General features: G+C 45.3%; 1 protein-coding gene across 1 annotated transcript; it reads left to right on the top strand.

Moving 5' to 3' along the window:
- Window positions 1-18,178: 18,178 nt before the first annotated feature.
- On the top strand, window positions 18,179-18,840 carry LOC307097987 (ribonuclease pancreatic-like; the record flags this gene model as incomplete). Its single annotated transcript, XM_079768324.1, has 1 exon — window positions 18,179-18,840. One exon carries the CDS (start codon window positions 18,179-18,181, stop codon window positions 18,647-18,649), a length of 471 nt encoding a protein of 156 aa, XP_079624450.1. The 3' UTR covers window positions 18,650-18,840.
- Window positions 18,841-19,998: the final 1,158 nt, after the last annotated feature.

Consider the following 19,998-nt stretch of genomic DNA (forward strand, 5'->3'; position numbering starts at 1 on the left):
ATGGATTTTTTTATACACCAATAATGAATTCACAGAAAGAGAAACTAAAAAAACAATCTCATTTATCATTGCAACAAAAAAAATTGAGATACCTAGGAATAAATTTAACCAAGGAGGTAAAGGACCTGTACTTAGAAAATTACAGGATTCTGGTAAAAGATAGAGGAAGATATTTTAAAAAATGGAAGAATATACCATGTTCATGGATTGGTAGAATCAACATCATTAACATATCCATACTAGCGAAAGCAATCTATAAATTCAATGCACTCCCCATTAAAATACCAATAGCATACTTCAAAGAGCTAGAACCAACCCTCCAAAAATTCATCTGGAATAAAAAGAGACTGCAAATTGCTGCAGCAATCTTGAGAAAGAAGAACAAAGTTTGAAGGATCACAATACCAGATATCAAGCTATATCACAAAGCTACTATTCTCAAAACTGCCTGGTGCTGGCACAAGAACAGACATATAGACCAGTGGAACAGAACAGAGAGCCCAGAAATCGACACAAGCCATTATGCTAAAATATTTGACAAAGGAGGTAAGAGCATATAATGGAGTCAAGACAGTCTCTTCAATAAACGGTGTTGGGAAAATTGGACAGATACATGCAAAAAGATGAAACTAGACCACCAACTTACACCATACACAAAATAAACTCAAAATGGATAAAGGACTTAAACATAAGAAGGGAAACCATAATAACTTTAGAGGAAGCTATAGGCAGCAAAATAGCAGACATTTGTCATAGCAATATCTTTAGTGACACTACTCCAAGGACAACTGACACTAAGGAAAAAATAAACAAATGGGACTAGATTAAAATAAAAAGCTTCTGCACAACAAAAGAAACCATCAACAAAACAATAAGAAAGCCCACTGCATGGGAGAACATATTTGCCAATGTTATCTCCGATTACAGTTTAATCTCCAAACTTGATAGGGAACTCATACAATTTAACAAAAGGATGAGAAACAATCCAATGGAAAAGTGGGCAAAGGACTAAATAGACACTTTTTGAAAGAGGACATACAGAAGGCCCGGACACATGTGAAAACATGCTCAAAGTCATTAATCATCTGAGAGATGCAAATCAAAACAACAATGAGGTACCATCTCACACCTGTCAGAATAGGTATCATCAACAGATCAACAAACCACAAGTGCTGAAGAGGATGCAGAGAAAAAGGAACCTTTTTGCACTGCTGGTGGGAATGCACACTGGTATAGCCACTGTGGAAAACAAACAGTACAGCATTTCCTCAAAATATTAAAAATGGAACTGCTATTTGACCTAGTAATACTACTTCTAGGTATATATCCCTAGAAAACAGAAACACGAATCAGAAAGGATATATGCACCCCTATGTTCATAGTTGCGCAATTTACCATAGCTAAGATTTGGAAACAGCTTAAATGCCCATCAGCAGATGAGTGGATTAGAAGACTGTGGTACATCTACACAATGGAATACTATGCTGCTGTAAAAAAGAGGAATTCTTACCATTTGCAACAGCATGGATGGAACAGGAGAGTATTATGCTAAGCGAAATAAGTCAGTCAGAGAAAGATAAATATCACATGCTCTCACTCATTTGTGGAATATAATGAACATCATAAACTGATGAACAAAAATTGATACAGACACAAAGAAGCATTGAACATATAGACTGTCGAACTATATCGGGAAGGCAGCAGAGGGTTGGGTGGGGGGCTAACAGATCAACCACAGGACTGGTTTGCATGCATATAAGGATAGCCAATGGACACAGACACTGTGGGTGCGGGCAGTATGTACGGGGCGGGTAGGGAAAATGGGGAGGAGGTTAATGGGGGAAAAGGAGACATATGTACTACTATTTGTAATACCTTAAACAATAAAAAAGACACGAAAAAAAAAAGAAAATGGTTGAAAACAGTCCTTAATGGAGTCACTTTTGGTAACAATGTGAGGTAACAGACACATTAATTACCTTGATTGTAGTGATTTTTTCACAATGCATATTATACTGAATAGGGTTGCACACCTTAAATGTAAACAATGTATGTCCACCATAATTCAAATATTTTCAGGTTATTCCTTTCACACAGGCACACACACGGAGACGCCCACACTCATGCACAGTCTCACATACATATTTCCCTTCTTTAGCTTTTTCATACATCTCTGATCCCAAATTTGTTTCAAAATATTCAAAGGGAGAAGGGAGGGGTGTGAGAATTGTCATTAATAAATGACACAAATGTTTCTGTGTCGTGGTCATTGATCCAATAGGCTTCTGTCATTGACCAGTTTATGAGGTTAATAAGGTGTTGGTGCATGTTTATAAACTAGAAAATAAAAAAAGAAGAAAATAAAAATCCCACACAAGAACCATAGCACCATCTTCACAGATCTATAGTTGAGTTCTTTATTACACGGGAAACATGAAAAACCTTTCCAGTCAGGAAGAGTGAGTGAGTCTTAATGATCTAGTGCACTGTTAATATTCCTACTTGCTACCGTGATTCAGAAGTTTGGGAAGAGAAAAAGAAAGTCCCTTGTATCATTTCTTAATCTTATTAGACCCAAACATAACAAGGTTGCCAAATTATACAGACAGAGCTCTCATTTTGCCAGTTCGTGTTTCCACATTTTTAATGCTTCCCATAACAGCTGACTGGTGGGAATACCAAAAAGCAGTTACTTTCAAAACACTCCTTGTGATGATGTAGAAAAAAGTCCTGGATTAGTGGCCAGTGTTAATGGATTTTTTTGCTTAAGCTTTTCCACTAACTTCTTGGTGCATTTAACTGAATGGATTATATAGAGAAAATGAAGTAGACATAAGCAGAGGAGACAGAGCCTGAGAGCTCAAATGCACTACACATTGCTATTCAAGGAATAATTTAAAGCTCATCATGTACGATATAACCACTCCTGTCAAAGTGCACAGGCACGCTATCACCACTTCTGTCAAAGTGCACAGGCACCAGGGGGTTACCCTCACAGGCAATGACCACAGGCCTGGTGCTGGCCGTGGCCTTATAATCGCATTTGGGGGGCTGGTTACCTCCCATAATCACCCTGTCTGAGCAGTAGGGGTCCTTGGGACGTCTTATAAGTGCGCATTCTGTGACTCTTACTACACCGGCATGGCAGTTCATCTTGCGATTCTTGCACTGGATATTGGGGTTGCTGCAGATGTTATTAATGGTCCCGATGTCTTCATGGATGAAGGTGTTCAATTTCTTGCAATCAGGCAAAGTCATCCCCCGGGTTTGCATCATCTTGTTGCAGTACCAGTCGGTGCCACCTTTCTCTTCAGAGTCCACATGTTGCCTAAGGAATCGTTCATTCCTGGTCTCACCGTGGAATCCTTCATCCCTGTTCTCGCCATAGAAGCGTTGGAGAGCCATCACTACCTTTGAGGTGCCTGGAGAGAAACCAAGGGGAAGGAGAAAAGAAGGTAACAAATGGGCACCAGAGAGAGATGTTGAGAATGGCAAGTTGATATTTCCTCAACTCTATAGTCCACTCTTTCCTCCCCATTTCTCTGTTCACAACTTTTCTCATCACTGTTTCCCAAGGGATTTTTGAAATTTTACAATAAGGCAAATTTTCTATTAGGAGAGATTTGGAAAACTCTTCTTCCTACTATCTTAGGAAATGATAGTGATATCAAGTTGTTAAAATAGGTTAAGTCAAAGAAGAAAGATTCACATGTTGGGTGTGCATCAGTATTTTACTTTCCCATTTCTTCCTCCATAACTTTAAATACTTTCAGTGAGTCTAGGCTCTCCCTGGTGGCCTGCAAAGGAGGGCACTTGTGGGTGATCAGGCCAGCAGGGGAGGGCAGTTGGGAGGGACCAGGCCTGCAGGGAGGGCAGTTTGGGGGGATCAAGCCTGAAGGAAAGGGCATTTAGGGGTGACCAGGCCAGCAGAGAAGGGAAGTTGGGGGTAACTGGGCCTGCAGGGAAGGGCAGTTGGGGAGGACCCAGGCCTGCAGGGGAGGGCAGTTAGGGGCAAACAAGCTGGCAGGGGAGCAGTTAGGCATCAATCAGGCTGGCAGGGGAGTGGTTAGGGGATGATCAAGCTGGTAGGCAGAAGCAGTTAGGGGCAATCAGGAAGGCAGGTAGGTGAGCAGTTGGGAGCCAGCAGTCCTGGATTGTGAGGTGGATGTCCGACTGCCTATTTAGGCCCAATCCTACCGGAATCGGGCCTAAATGGGCAGTCGGACATCCCTTGAGGGGTCCCAGATTGGAGAGGGTGCAGGCTGGGCTGAGGGATACACAGCCCCGTGCACAAATTTCATGCACCGGGCCTCTAGTAGTCATAAAATTTTAAAATGTTCTGACAGTTTGAACTTAAAAATTATTCTCCTTTTTCTAAAATGGTTTTCTATGTCTCTTCTTCAAAGTTGATGTCTTTTAGGAGTAAAGAGAGGTAACAGGATAGGGGATCCATAGAGTGGGGCCTCTACTGACACCTAGCAGCCTGCCCAAATCCTCACTGTCCTTTAGTGGGCTGACAAGCTGTTTGAGAGTGGGACCTATTTTAAATTAATCAGACATCACTTTCTGAGAGAATGATCTCAAACCCCACTATAAGCTCATTTGATACAGAAGCATGTTAAAAGACATGACTAAAAAGCTGATTACTATTGTATTTTTCCATGTATAAGACACCCCCTTGTGTAGGATACCCCCACTTTTCCAACCCCAAATTAAGAAATCGATATTTTAAACATAAAACAGAACACACTTTTATTTATTTATCTTTTTATTTTTTGGCATCTTCATGGACTCAGAACACTTTGGTCTTAGTTGCATCTGCACACTCTGCACCTTCACCTCCAATCACGGCATCAGCTGATGTTAGTTAACAATAAGGCTCGTGCCAAAACCGGTTTGGCTCAGTGGATGGAGCGTCGGCCTTTGGACTGAAGGGTCCCAGGTTCGATTCCGGTGGAGGGCATGTACCTTGATTGCGGGCACATCCCCAGTGGGGGGTGTGCAGGAGGCAGCTGGTCGATGTTTCTTTCTCATCGATGTTTCTAACTCTCTATCCCTCTCCCTTCCTCTCTGTAAAAAATCAATAAAATATAAAAAAAAAGAAATACTAAAATAATATTTAAAAAAAAACAAAAACAATAAGGCTCGTGATTGGAGGAAGCCTGTTTGACAAGGAAGGGGCAGCTACCCACCCACACGGCTCCCTCCTTGTCTGACTTCGTGTATAAGAAGCCCCTCAATTTCAAGTCTAACAATTTTAGGGAAAAAGAAAATAGTGTCTTATACATGAAAAAAAATGGTATTCTGATTGAACTCCACTAAAATTCCTAACTACAGAAAACGCATAAAAATCCTCAAGACAAAGTGAATGCTCAAGACTCAGTGAATGCTCTCCCTTGAGCACACCCTTGCCTCCCCTTCCTCAGGTGCATAATTTTACTTTCTTCCTCCTAAGCTCCCAGGGCCCTCCTCTTCTTTAACTTTTCCGTGAGCCAAAACAGTGAAGCTTGGCTCACTTCTGTCACTCAGACTGAGAAGGCAAGCCAATAGCAGATAACCCTCCCCTTACTTGCTCCACCATAACCACACGCTTGGCTTCTGTAATCTCCCTTGCTTCTTACATCAGCCAACCTCCCAGGCTGCCACTTGTGTGGAAAGACCCTCGAATACCTGGAAGCTTATCTTACCTAATAATAGACAAATATGCAAATTGACCATACCTCCAACACACCACAAGCCACGCCCACCATCCAATCAGAGCGAGCATGCAAATTAACCCAAATCAAGATGGCTACAGCCACAGAGAGCAAGGTTTCCTAGGTAACAGAGGAAGCCAAGCTTTCTGTCTGCCCTTGCCAGGCCTAAGCCTCCACTCAAGCTACAAAGTTTCAATTATAGAAGGTAAACAAATTCAAACAAATGGCGGCAGAATGGAGCTTGAGAGAGCAGGCCAGGGTTGCCGCCGGCAACAGGGGAAGCAAAGCTTTCCGCACACCCTGGCGGGGCCCACCTGCTTAAGGCAACAAAGTTTCAATTATAACCCCAACAGAAATGGCTGCTGGCCTCAGAGGGAGCCCCAGGCTTGGCTCCGCTCCAGGCTACAAAGTTTCAATTGTAGAAGGAAAATAAATTCCAGATACCAGGGCCTCTGCTTGGGTCGCCAGGGGGCATGGCTGGCCTGCAAACCACCACAGGCCCCTCGCTCAGGCCGCCCCACGCCCCAAGGGAACCCCCACCTGATCCGGGACACCCTTCAGGGCAAACCAGCTGGCCCCCACCCCTGCACCAGACCTCTATCCTATCTAATAAAAGAGTAATATGCAGATTCATCATCACTGCAACACACAATATAGCTGCCCCCATGTGGTCAAAGATCCTGCACCCATGTGGACACAAGATGGCCACCACAAGATGGCCAGCAGGAGAGGGCAGTTGGGAGGAACCCGGCCTGCAAGGGAGGGCAGTTGAGAAGGACCAAGCCTGCAAGGGAGGGCAGTTGGAGGTGATCAACCCTGCAGGAGAGGGCAGTTATGGGTGACCAGGCCAGCAGACGAGGGAAGTTGGGGGCAAACAGGCTGGCATGGGAGTGGTTAGGGGGTGATCAGGCTGGCAGGCAGAAGCGGTTAGGGGCAATCAGGAAGGCAGGCAGGCAAACAGTTGGGAGCCAGCAGTCCTGGATTGTGAGAGGGATGTCCGACTGCTCATTGGGATCGGGCCTAAACGGGCAGTCGGACATCTCTTGAGGGGTCCCATATTGGAGAGGGTACAGGCTGGGCTGAGGGACAACCCCCTCCGTGCACGAATTTTGTGCACCGGGCCTCTAGTCCTATATAATAAAAGCTTAATATGCAAATTGACCAAAATACCAATGGAATAATTGGTTGCTATGACATGCACTGACCACCAGGGGGCAGATGCTCAACGCCGGAGCTGTCCCCAGACCACAGGCCCCAGGCTGGCCAAGGTGGATGTCAGCAGAGACCAACCCCCCCTTCCGAAATCGCGCCACAGATCAGCCCTGATTGCTGGCCAGGCCTAGGGACCCTACCCATGCACGAATTTCATGCACCAGGCCTCTAGTCTTGTATAAAAGAAGGTCAGAACCCAGACGCCAGGGCTCAGCCTCTGGAGGGGACTCTGCTGAGCCAGCATCAGTGCAAATAAAACAGTTCTTTTCTGAACCTCCAGGTGCCTATGGTTTGTCGCTCCTCACAAGCCTGATATCTGTCATAACAAAATTTTTCCTTCTCAATGATAGAGCAGCCCAGCCTGGGCTCACTTCTTTTCCTTTCTTTGTTTTTTAAAGGCTCACTTTGTTACTGTGAGTTCCTTTCCTAACTTTAGCAGTCCAGCCTAGGCTCACATCTGTTGCTGTGACTTCTTTTTCTGAGTTTAGGCAGCCCAGTCTAAGGTCACTCTGTTACTGTGACCTTGCTTCTTCTACCCAAAGCTCTTCCTTTGTGTCACTGTCCTAACCTTTAATAAACATACTCTCAAAATCAGCTGGGATTGTGACTTGAATTCTTTCCTGCAGAAGTCAAAAACCCACACATCCCAGTCCTGCTGGCCCAGTCCTGTCCCTTTCTGGTGACATGGGCAGCATGCAGAACCCAAAAAGGGCAAACTACCCCTGTTTTTCAGTTGTGTTGAGACACAGTCCTGCCTGAGCTTCACTTTCCTCCACGTTGTCTCCCGGCTTGCCTTCATCCCCAACAAAATCCTGAGCTAAAAGGAGAAAAGTTAGGGGGGCAGGCATGACTCTGACCAGAACATTTGTTCTGCCAAATCCTGAGCTAAAAGGAAAAAAAGTTGGGGGTAGTGAGAAGGAAGAGGACCAAGCAAACTGCCATAAACAGCTTTCCCTCAGTACTGGGTGCCTCGGGGTTACCGAAGCCTCTGGAGAGGGAGGGACAGGCATGACTCTGACCAAAACATTTTCTTTTGCCAAACGCCAAAGTTCTATGTCTTTTAGGAGCAAAGAGAGGTAACAGGATATGTCCTTAGAGTGGGACTTCTACTGGCACCTAGCAGAGTGCCCAAATCCTCACTGTCCTTTGTGGGCAGACAAGCTATTTGGGAGTGGGACCTATTTTAAATTAATCACATATCACTTTTTCAAGAGACACTGAGAAGTGAGTTCTAAAAAGTTATCAACCAGTCAGTTGTTAGGGAAGGTGGCTGCCAGGCCCATTCCAACACCCTGAGCGCCTCAGCAGTCCCAGGAGACTGAGGCAGCAGCCACCTCCCTCAGCCTTGGGGACAAGATGACTTGATCAACACAACCCTTCCCTGATGAATCGCCTAACAACAGAGACAAGGGACTCCACTCCAATGTCACCTTCACACACAAACAGTCCCATGGCCTGAAACACCAGTTCCAGCCCAGCTCACAGACAGATCAGTCTCTGGGTTTAGTTTGGCAGTAATGGCGGGAGCAGCCTCCAGCCTCTGAACACAGCCACATCCCTTCTCTGCCTCCAGGATGTCACTGAGCAACCTTGGGGAAATCCACAACCTGCCTACACAGATGACAGTGCAGAGTCAGGGGAATGGTGAACGGTTGCTTTCATTCTAATTGTTTTTATTTTCAGCTTGGCACAATGAGGTTATGAGGAAACAGAAAATGAGGTTTTTTTGAGAAGAAAGTTTTACAATTTTACTAAAGTGCATCTAAGTGCTTATCCATTTGTGTTTCAAAATGTAACAAGAAATTATAGTCTATGATTAATAAACACTGTATCTTTGCCAGTGATTGTAATAGATGTGAAACAATTGCCAATAGAAAAATACACTCATATATTTAAAAATGTTCTGACAGCTTGAACTTGAAAGTTAGTAGCTGTGCAGTTTAAGCAGCTCTTTGAATACCTGAGGCTGCTTCTGGGAAGTTGGCCACCTGCTGTTCAGATAATTATGTCACTTGGGTTTCTAGTGATTACATTTATGACTTGATTAGAAGGTCCTTAATGACACAAAGGGAGGGTCTTGGCTAACTGAAGATTTCCCTAGTCCTCACAGTGGTGCTGAGACTGCTTTTACTGTCCTTTGGAAACAAAGATGTCATGTCATGCCCACGTGCTGTGTCTGTGGGTGTGCTGTCTCCCAGTAAGAAGGCTGAGGATCCCAATGGTGCAGGAAGGAAGCTTAAAGAGGAGGCTGTTGGCAGTGAATGGCTGTGGGTGGGTTAAGGGTGAGGAGACTGAGGTGAAGAAACAGAAAATGAAAGCATCAAATGTCCTTTCCAGTTGCAAGAACTGAACAAGTTCTGCGCCATAAATCTGGCGATCAACCTAGTAGCCAGCAAAGAATCCCTGGTTTGAGCCAGTGCGGGCCTCCCTGGGCCGCCCAGGCGGTGGTCCCTTGGAGTTCTACCTGCTAGGCTACAGGCATTCCCGCTGCCATCTCTGCCCAGCTGCGGAAAGTAAACATGGGGTGGGAATGTAGCACAGCTATCTCTACAAAACTGCACTTTGCCTCCTTCCATGCCTCAGCTCCCAGTCTGGTCCCACAAACTCCTCCTGAATTTCCTCTGCTCAGAAGGGACTACCCCGGCCAAAGCGCCCTGGTAAAGTTAGGACACGAAGCAGGAGGAGGAACAGAAATTGAACCCTTTGTGGCCTTGGAACAAAGTTGCAGAAAAGGGCAGAGCTTAGAAAGAGAAGTTTTTGTTTCTCACCTGCTTCTTCCTCCTTTGTAAGAAAACGGGGAGCTGGTAGAAAACGGGAAGATGCTGTTTTGACTCCGGCTTTGGATCTGCGTGGAGTCAGCCTGCATGTACTCTAAGGGGATTCGGGTGCTGGGTGTAGGAGAGACCCGGGAGGGGGCGGGGGGGGGGCGGACTCTTGGGTAGTTGGTACCACGCCCAGTTTCTCTGAGAAAACCCCAAGCGTCCGGGCCCCGCCTCGGGAGGTGGCGCCACAGCAACCCCGCCCCCAGGCGCAGTGGGAGATCCCTGCCCAGCTCTCCAGGGACCCTGGAGATCTGCATTGGAGACACAGATCTGGGAAGAAGTGGCCGGCTCTGACTGCAGGATGCGGGACACCCGCCCTGCCTGCAGAAGCCCGAAGGGTCAGGCGCTGCTGCTCCCAGGAGCAAAGAGGCCCCCAGAACCCAGGAAGCCAGGCAATTTCGTCTCCAATGCAAATCATCAGCCCGCTTCCGCTTCGCGTTCAGTGCACCTCTCCTTTGCAGAACAGTTTGGCACAGGAGAACTTTGGCAGGGAACAGAACTTTTCTCAGAAGTTCCTGAAGGAGGAAAAGCAAGTTTTAAAAGCTGGGGCTAGTCTGGGATTTGAACCTGGAACCTCTCGCACCCAAAGTAGGAATTATACCACCTACACCTAAAGTACCCAGTTAAGTACTGACCCACACTTAGGTTCCCTTTGGACCCATCTATAGGTATTGATCCCAAGCCCACTTCCCAGTAAGCTTCCTGAATGCAAATGTTTATCTCAGCGACTGTTAGTCAGGGAACCTGACTTATGACACAAGAATATAAATGCAGCCCTAGCGGGTTTGCCTCAGTAGATAGAGCGTCAGCCTGAGGACTGAAGGGTTCTGGGTTTGATTGGTCTAGGGCACATGCCCGGGTTGCAGGTTCGATCCCTAATAGGGGGCATGCAGGAGGCAGCCGATCAATGATTCTCTCTTATCATAGATGTTTTTTTCTCTCTCTATCCCTCTCCCTTCCACCCTGAAATCCATAATAATTTATTTTTTTTTAAAAAGAACATAAATGCAAATGTGATGTTTGGTTGTTTTAATTCTCACCTGAGGATAGGTTTTATTGATTTTTAGAGAGAGAGAGAAACATTGATGTGAGAGAGAAACATCCATTGGCTGACTCCTATACGTGTCCGCCTGAGGAGTGGAACCCTCAACCTAGGTATGTGCCCTGACTGGGAATCCAACCCATGATGGTGTGTGGGATGACACTCCAACCAACAGCTACCCAGGCAGGGATAGATGTCTTTTGTTTGTTTGTTTTTTCCCCAATATTTTTAAATTGATTTTAGAGAGAGTGGAGGGAGAGGATCAGAGAGATAGAAACATGGATTGGCTGCCTCCTGCACCCCCCCACTGGGAATCCAGCCTGCAACACAGGCATGTGCCCTGAACGGAACAGTCCAGGACCTCTTGGTTCATGGGTCTATGTTCAACCTCTGAGCCACACTGGCAAGGCTAGATGGGTTTTTATTTTAGAATACATACATGTAAAAAGTTGTAAATGTTATGAATATCCAAAATAGGGAATATGTTTGATGGATCATGCTACATCCCTAACAAGAAATACTGCAGAGCCATTCAGAGTAATATAGATTTTTTGACTTGGAATAAATAGGATGCATATTTTTATTAAGTTTTTTGTTATATATAATGTAACATACAAGCAGAAAATGAACAAAATTAAATATAAAACTCAATAAATTAATCTAAAGTGAACATATCTTTGTGCACTACTATCTAGGTTAAGAAACTAAATTTTAACATGCATTTTAAGAGAAAAAGCAGAACCAGAAGCCGAATATATATATATATTATACAATTTCCTATATTTTATAAAAGCATATACATAGCATAGATAAAAGTGTGGAGAATTTATAAAAACATATACATAGCATAGATAAAAGTGTTTTTATAGGTGATAAAATACAAGTAACTTATTTCTATTTGTTTTTTCAAGAATTTTATTATTTTGTGTCTTTCTCAATATTTACCACCCACTTGGTAACTTAGAGAAATATATACTGGAACGTTTCTAATTGAATAATTACTTTCTGTTGAATTGTTCCCAAAATTAATTAATGAGAGCATCTAGACTATGAACTCTATTCAACCGTTTATCTCTAATTTATGGATCTCTGATAAGACTGTATTCCTGAACTTTTCATTTACTCAATGAACTGATGATGGAGCTGTAGACAGGCTGACATTGTTTTTTCTCACTATAGAAATCAACATATAATAAATTAGTGTATTAAATAGCAATGTTTATTTTTGTGCCACCTCAGCTTTACAATTAAAGCTTTAAACTTCTACTCTAAAGACATTTAATTTATTTAAATTAAAAGATAGAAGTTTGTGCATTTTATTTAATATGAAAATATACAAATTCCATATTGGGATAAAAATTCATCTTTTGCTGGCATTTTGACAGGAAATAAGGAGGTTGGAAGTGGGGGTAAATAAGGTTTCTCTTCCTTTCTGTGTGAATGAACGTTTTTTATTTAAACTGAAGGCAATTAAGTGGTGAATACTGCCACAAAAGCAATTTTGGCTCTTTAAAAACTATGGAAATAGACCTTATATTGAAATCCAATCTTTCTTTGTGGCAAGTATTAAGAGGAAGATCTTTAGAAACAGAAAACACTGAAAAATTGTTTTAACCTAGTGCAATCTTAGAAATCTTCTTTCTTCACATTTTCATTTCTCAGAAATAAAATGTTTTCTTAGAAAACAATTCTAAAGCTCAGAGAAGTCACATGATTTGACCACAGTCACTGCAGGACCTGCTGACAGAGACTTTGTGTCCCAGCTGGGGGAGGGGACTGGGTGTCCTGCACCAACACATATGCTCACACACAAGCTTGCTGACAGTGGGATACTCTCTCTTGCTCATGTAACACAACCATAGCACTGCTGAGGTCTGCTTTTCTAGATCCTCTGTGAGGGATAAACTGGCAAAAAGAACAAAAGCAGAGTACCAGAAAAGCAGAGAAGGATTAGGGATGATACTTTCTGGAGAAGTGAGACCCATATTCAGAGAAAGGGAACTCCTGCCAGATCAGATTGAAATGCAAGAAGGCCTGTATATAGACCTCCTGACCTTTCATATCTCTGGTCACGAAGTTCCAATTCTCCTCTAACCTTTCATCCCTTGGCATCTTATTAGTCATGGGGGAGACACCATTAGAGGAGGAACATGGGGCCAGAGAATAGCATCGTACAACTGCCATACAAGCCGTTGCATGACAATTCCCTTAAACATTAATCCCCCAGAACAATGAGGTTCTGACCCGCATGAAAAAAAAATCTTATGAACAAAGCCTTGGATCTATTGACCATAGAGAGAGTTTGGGTCAAACTAGATATGAAAGACCAAGTCTCTCTCTCTCTCTCTCTCTCTCTCTCTCTCTCTCTCTCTCAGAACCACACCTTTCCCTATCCCCTTCTTTTCTTAGGTGCACTCTCTCTCTAGAGCAGTGGGTCTCAACCTTTCTAATGCCGCGACCCTTTAATACAGTTCCTCATGTTGTGGTGACCCCCCCGCAACCATAAAATTATTTTCGTTGCTACTTCATAACTCTAATTTTGCTACTGTTATGAATCATAATGTAAATATCTGTGTTTTCCCATTTTAATGCCTGTGAGGAGAAGGCAGAGTAAGCCTGCCTTCGACAGAAGGTGAGTCTGCAAACCCAAGCCTTGCTAGCTCTGAGGCCGACGGCAGCCATGCATGGTCCAAAGGGGACTGCGTGGTGGGGGTGCAACGAGAGGATGAACGCCACCTGGAAGATTCTTCAAGTGTGGAAATGAAGGCCACTGGGCAAAGCATTGCCCCAGGCCCCAGACTCCAACCAAGCCCTGCCTGGCATGTGGTCAAAACAGCCACTGGAAAAGTGACTGCCCCTGGAAAAGTGATGGGCCCTCTGCATCTCAGCATGGTGGGGCCGCCCTTCCAGGTCATGACCTGCTGCTGGCCATGCTGGGACTGGCTGAAGACTGAAGATGCCAGGACTCGACGACCCCATCACCCTTGTTGAGCCCAGGGTAATGCTCAAGGTAGCGGGTAAGCAGGTCTCCTTTCTGGTCTATACGGGGGCTACCCTCTCTGTCCTGGCCTCCTTTTCTGGGCCATTTTCCCCTTCCATGATCTCGGTCATGGATTTGATGGCAAAAAAACTGCTCTGGCCTTAGCACCTTCTCACCTCGCCCTCTCCCCCATCCACCCTCCCTAGAGAACAACTTTCTTGCTGACACAGGCTTATCAGAAACTTAGAAATTTATCTCTAGAAAAAAAGTGGCAGTTTTGAATTTAAGCAGTTAGATGCCTGTTCCCTCCTCCCCCTGCCTTTTCTAAATATTTTAAATAGCATACAATACTGAAACATTGATTGCTAGAAATGTTTAGAAATATATAATGAAAGAAAGAAAGAAGTTCTAAAGTTAACTGTTGACAAGAATTTTAAAATGACCCACTCACCTGGACGGTCCTGCCCCAGGGGTTCAGAGACAGTCCTCATCTGTTTGGCCAGGCCTTACCCAGAGACCTCCAACAATGCTCGTTAGAACCCACCACTCTTCTCCAGTATGTAGATGATCTCCTTTTCTGCAGCCCCTCCCTGGACACGTCTCAGAGGCATACAGCTGGCCTCCACTGGTAGGATTCTTCCACCATTGGGTCCCAAACTTTGCTCTCCTAGCTAATCCCCTATACCAGGCCGCTAAAGAAACACCAATAGCCCCCCTCTCCTCACCCTCCCTCATTCGCCAGGCTTTTTCTAAGCTCCGGGATGCCCTTCTGGCATCTCCCCCTCTCTTTCTCCCGGACATCTCTAAGCCTTTCCTACTATTTACTGATGAGAAACAGGGAATAGCTATGGGGGTCCTCACCCAGTCCCTAGGGCCAGCCTTTACCCCTGTAGCCTACCTGTCCAGACAGCTTAATCCCACGGTTCAGGGATGGTAGCCCTGCCTCTGGGCTCTGGCTGCAGCTGCCATTCTCACCAAGGAGGCTCAGAAGATTTGCCTCCAGCAACCCTTACAGGTCTTCTTCACCCATAGACTACAAGATCTTCTGTCCCACCAATCCTTATCTCTCCTTGCCCCCTCTCACATGCTGGAACTCCATCTTCTATTCCTCGAGAATCCTGACATCTCCCTAACTCAGTCCCCAGCCCTGAACCCAGACACTCTCCTTCCCGCTGCCTCCACCCAACCTGCGGCAAAGCACTCCTGCCCTGAGGTTGTCAGAGGCCCTCACTCAACCTTGGATGGGACTCTCAGATCTTCCTCTCTCTAATCCTGACTTAACTAAACTGCACATACCCTACTGCCCACAATCATCGATTGAGAGGATCAATGGCTTCCTTAAAGACCATCTAACTAAACTCTTTCTAGAAATTCACAGCTCCTGGCCAGACCTTCTGCCCATGGCCCTGACCGGAACCTGGGCTACACCAAGGAGCCCCACCTTTTTAAGCCCTTTTGAATTCCTAAATGGGAGACCCTTCTTGCTCAACTATCGTCTCCCTACTGACCCTCCTCTCCTGGCTACTTATCTTCCATACCTGCCCTTACTCAGGCAACTGCTCTGGGAAAAACCTGACAGGTTTCTGCCCAGGCCAGGACCAGCTGACCAAGACTCCCGAGGACCAGCCCTCCAGTCGGGGGACTCGGTCCTCCTCAAGAACCTTACTCCCCAGGTTATATTTCAGCTCCAGGCCCAGAAAAGCAGCAAAACCAGACAAGTGATGCTGTGGCAGCCTAAGAACCAGCTATTACCTCCCAAGTGACTCAACAGGATTGCTCTCAAGACTTCACCAACCAGTCCCTTGGGGAAATTATGCTGCTGCACTCCTCGTCCAGCCTCCCATCATTGGGCCAACTGATGTGTATTCCTTTAATTTTGCTCTTTACCCCCTTTCTCATGTGCTGTTACACTAGTCTTTTGCAGAACAGAGTGCAGGCGTTCACCAACCAGAAGGTGGGAGAGAACCCCGCATCAGAATCCTTGAGACTCTGGGTATACACCCCTAACAACGTCCCCTCTCAGCTGGAAGTAGCTACAGAAGATGGACCTCCAGCCCCTGACCTTGCCTGGACTATCAATTTTTTTATATAATATCACAAAAAGCCTGGAACGTGAGATCCTCCCTCCCCGCAACTGCAACCCTCATCCAGCCTCCCATCGTTAGGCCAACTGGTATCTATTCCTTTAATTTTGCTCTTTAGCCCCTTTCTCATGCACTGTTTCACTAGTCTTTTGCAGAACAGAATGCAGGCATTCACCATCCAGAAAGTGGGAGAGATCTATCTGGCCCTGAATTCAGAATGTAGCACCAGAATCCTTGAGACTCTGGGTAGATGCCCCTAACAACGACCCCTCTCAGCAGGAAGTAGCTATTGAAAATGAACCTTCAGCCCCTGACCTTGCCTGGACTCTCAATTTTTTTATAATATCACCAAAAGCCTGGAATGATAGATCCTCCCCCCCCCCCAACTGGTGGGTGGAGTTATGACGTTATCGGCATCTGCCGCCAAGACATCCCTAAGACATTGAACCACCAATCAGCGCATGCTGAGTGCCCTGGGGCACTTCCCGTACAGCCCTGGGCCCAACCTCTTCCTGTTCCTCCTCTCAAAAGGTCATCTCCACCCCTCCATTGTTGCTGTTCTCCCAGGCTGTTCTCTCTCCATCTCTCCATCTACGGATGCAGCCCGGTTGGGTCCCTCTTTCTTCTCCTCCCCTTCCTCTAATTTGGGTTTCTCTACCTCTTCCACAATGAATCTCGCTCCTTAGTACAGAATAAACTTCCTCCTTTAACATGGCTTGGTCTCCGACTCCAGTTTCCTGCCCCTCAAACCTTACACAGCAGAGAGATGAGATTTGCATGGCAAGAAAGGCTCTTATAGGCAGACTCATTCCCCCACCTAGCACACAAAGCCACTCCATCAACTCAGGGAAGCAGCTAAATGTGAAGACAAAGAGGCAGGCCACAAATGAAGGAAATGGAGGAAAGCAAAAGACTGGATATAGAGTTCAAAACCACACGGTTATAAGGTTTTTCAAGAATTTCCTAGAAAAGGCCAATAAATTTAACGAGACCCTCAAGGATATGAAAAAGGATCAACTAGAAATTAAGCATACACTGACTGAAATAAAAAAATATTATACAGAGACCTAAAAGCAGACTAGAGGATCGCAAGAATCAAGTCAAAGATTTGGAATACAAAGAAGCAAAAAACACTCCTCCAGAAAAAGGAAAAAGAAAAAAAAAATCCAAAAAAATGAAGATAGTGTAAGGAGTCTCTGGGACAACTTCAAGAGTACCAACATCAGAATTATGGGGGTCCCAGAAGAAGAGAGAGAGAGCAAGATACTGAAAACCTATTTGAAGAAATAGTGACAGAAAACTTCCCCCACCTGGTGAAAGAAATAGACCGATAAGTCCAGGAAGCACAGAGAACCAAAAACAAAAGGAATCCAAAGAGGACCAAGCCAAGAGCAAAAGACAAAGAGAGAATATTAAAAGCAGCAAGAGAAAAACAGTTACATACAAGGGAGCACCCATATGACTGTCAGCTGACTTCTCAACAGAAACTATGCAGGCCAGATGGGAGTGGCAAGAAATATTCAAAGTGATGAATAGCAAGAACCTACAACCAAGATTACTCTACTCAGCAAAGCTATCATTCAGAATTGAAGGGCAGATAAAGAGCTTCACAGATAAGAAAAAGCTAAAGGAGTTCATCACCACCAAACCAGAATTATATGAAATGCTGAAAGGTATTCTTTAAGAAGAGGAAGAAGAAGAAGAAAAAGATAAAGATAAAAATTATGAACAACAAATACGTATCTATCAACAAGTGAATCTAAAAACCAAGGGAATAAAAAATCTGATGAACAGTATTAACTGGTGAATATAATAGAATCAGGGGCATAGAAAGGGAATGGACTGACAATTCTCGGGGGGAAAGGGGAGTGGGGGGTGCAGGAAGAGACTGAACAAAAAGCGTACACCTATGGATGAGGACAGTGGGTGGGGTAAAGGCAGAGGGTGGGGTAGGAACCTGGTGGAGGGGAGCTATGGGGGAAAAAAGAGGAACAATTGTAATAATCTGAACAATAAAGATTTATAAAAAAAAAAAAACCAACAACAATCTCCAGTATTAAAAAAGAGGATCCCTGGGATTTTAGGTCACTTTGGAGGTCACCACCCAGAAGGGAAGACCCGGCTCCCTGTTACTAGTAGGGTCAAATGCTTTGGAGGCAAGTACATATGAGTGTCCCATCACTTGGAAAATCTTACAGGAAGAAGGGTGTCTTGCTGGCTGACCTGAAGGGAGACTGTAAGCCAGGGAAACCACAGGTGGGACCTGGGGTTCTCTTCTAAAGTGATGCTTTTCCTCCTCTCTCTCTTCACTGGCTGGGCTCCTCCAGGGGACTGAGGCCACCATGGCTCAGGAGAAGTCCCTCATCCTGTTCCCACTGCTAGTCCTGGTGCTGTTAGTGCTGGGGTGGGTCCAGCCTTCCCTGGGCAAGGAATCACGGGCCATAAAGTTCCAGCGGCAACACATGGACCCAGACGGCTACCCCAGCAACAACTGCAACTACTGCAACCAAATGTTGAGGCGCCGGTATATGACAGAGGGATGGTGCAAACCAGTGAACACCTTCGTGCATGAGCTTCTGGTAGACGTCCAGGCCATTTGCCTCCAAGGAAACATCACCTGCAAGAATGGGCGGCCCAACTGCCACAAGAGCAGCTCCAGCATGAAGATCACGGACTGCCATGTGACAAGTGGCTCCAAGTACCCCAACTGTGTCTACCGGACCAGCCAGAAGGAGAGGCACATCATCGTGGCCTGTGAGGGAAACCCGTACGTGCCCGTCCACTTTGATGCTTCAGTAGAGGTCTCCACCTGAGACCAGAGCAGTGAGATGCCCCACCTCATCGTGTCACCTGTCTCCCCCTCCTCCTTGTTAGCACTGAGGGAAATGACTCAAGTTAGGGCTCCTATCCAACACAAAAGTGTTTCCCTGGCCTGAGACTTGCGCCTGTGTGGTTTGGGGGTGAGGGGTGGGTTGTGAGGTGGGTCCCATGTGAACCACTTTACTGCTTCTTTCAATAAAACTCAGTTGCAACTACCTGGCTTCCTAAAGCTGTCTCCATTCAGGTTATGGTTAATGTGATTGCTTTCCTGCCAGTAGGTGAGAACTGTAAATCTGGTTAACTTTGGTGAGCAGCAAGTAGAATCATTAAATGCCCCCTCTTCTGACTCTTGGCTTTTAGAGATAATTCCTTTTAGAGACAATCCCTTTTCAAATAGATTTCTTGATGTCAAACATAAAATTTTAAGTGTGGAGGAAAGACTATTCCATGATATGATTCCTGTCCCGTGAGCAGGACCTGGGCCTGAACAGAGATTGCTTCCCATAAATCCCCCTTAGAGACTGTCAGACCATAATTGATGTCCTTTCTGACCCCTCCCCCGCCTCCAGTGACTTGCTCCTTCCTGGAACAGGCCATTGTCCTGATCTGGTCAAGCATGTACAGTAATTTCTGTACCTGGTAGCATTCACGTATTATTATCCCAGATTATCTCCCACCTCTTTTAGCCTAAGTAAGTTTATTGTCACCTGCCAGGTGTCCTGGGGATCTACTCTGTCTCACAGCCACCCAAGACGAGCCTTGTAGTAAGTTTCCCTTAGTGAATTCTATTAATTACCAGACTGGAGTGACCAGCCTCTTTCATTGGCCTTTCCTTGACCTTCCCTTTGGGAAGTAGGTTTTCAGTCCCGGGACCTTCCCCTGGGTCTGCATGTACTAACAAGTGTGGGCTGGTTAGATAAAAGGGTGCTGCAGAGGACACTCATGCTGGGTGAACTGACAGAAGGAGAAGGTCAAACACTAAAATCTCTGACACAGAAGGAAGGACAGTGTGACATCAGGAAGACCCTGCCCAGCCTCAGGGTGGGGAGGAGGAGGAGGAGTGATAAATGTTTTCTTTTCTTAGTGACTTTCCCTGCTATCCCTTCCCTTCCCTTTCCTTTCCTTTCCTTTCCTTTCCTTTCCTTTCCTTTCCTTTCCTTTCCTTTCCTTTCCTTTCCTTTCCTTTCCTTTCCTTTCCTTTCCTTTCCTTTCCTTTCCTTTCCTTTCCTTTCCTTTCCTTTCCTTTCCTTTCCTTTCCTTTTCTTTTCTCTTCTTTTTTTCCCTCTCTTTCCCTTCCTTCCTTCCTTCCTTCCTTCCTTCCTTCCTTCCTTCCTTCCTTCCT

The sequence above is a fragment of the Cnephaeus nilssonii genome (genome assembly GCF_951640355.1).
Source record: "Cnephaeus nilssonii genome assembly, chromosome: 4".
Taxonomy (NCBI): Eukaryota; Metazoa; Chordata; class Mammalia; order Chiroptera; family Vespertilionidae; genus Cnephaeus; species Cnephaeus nilssonii.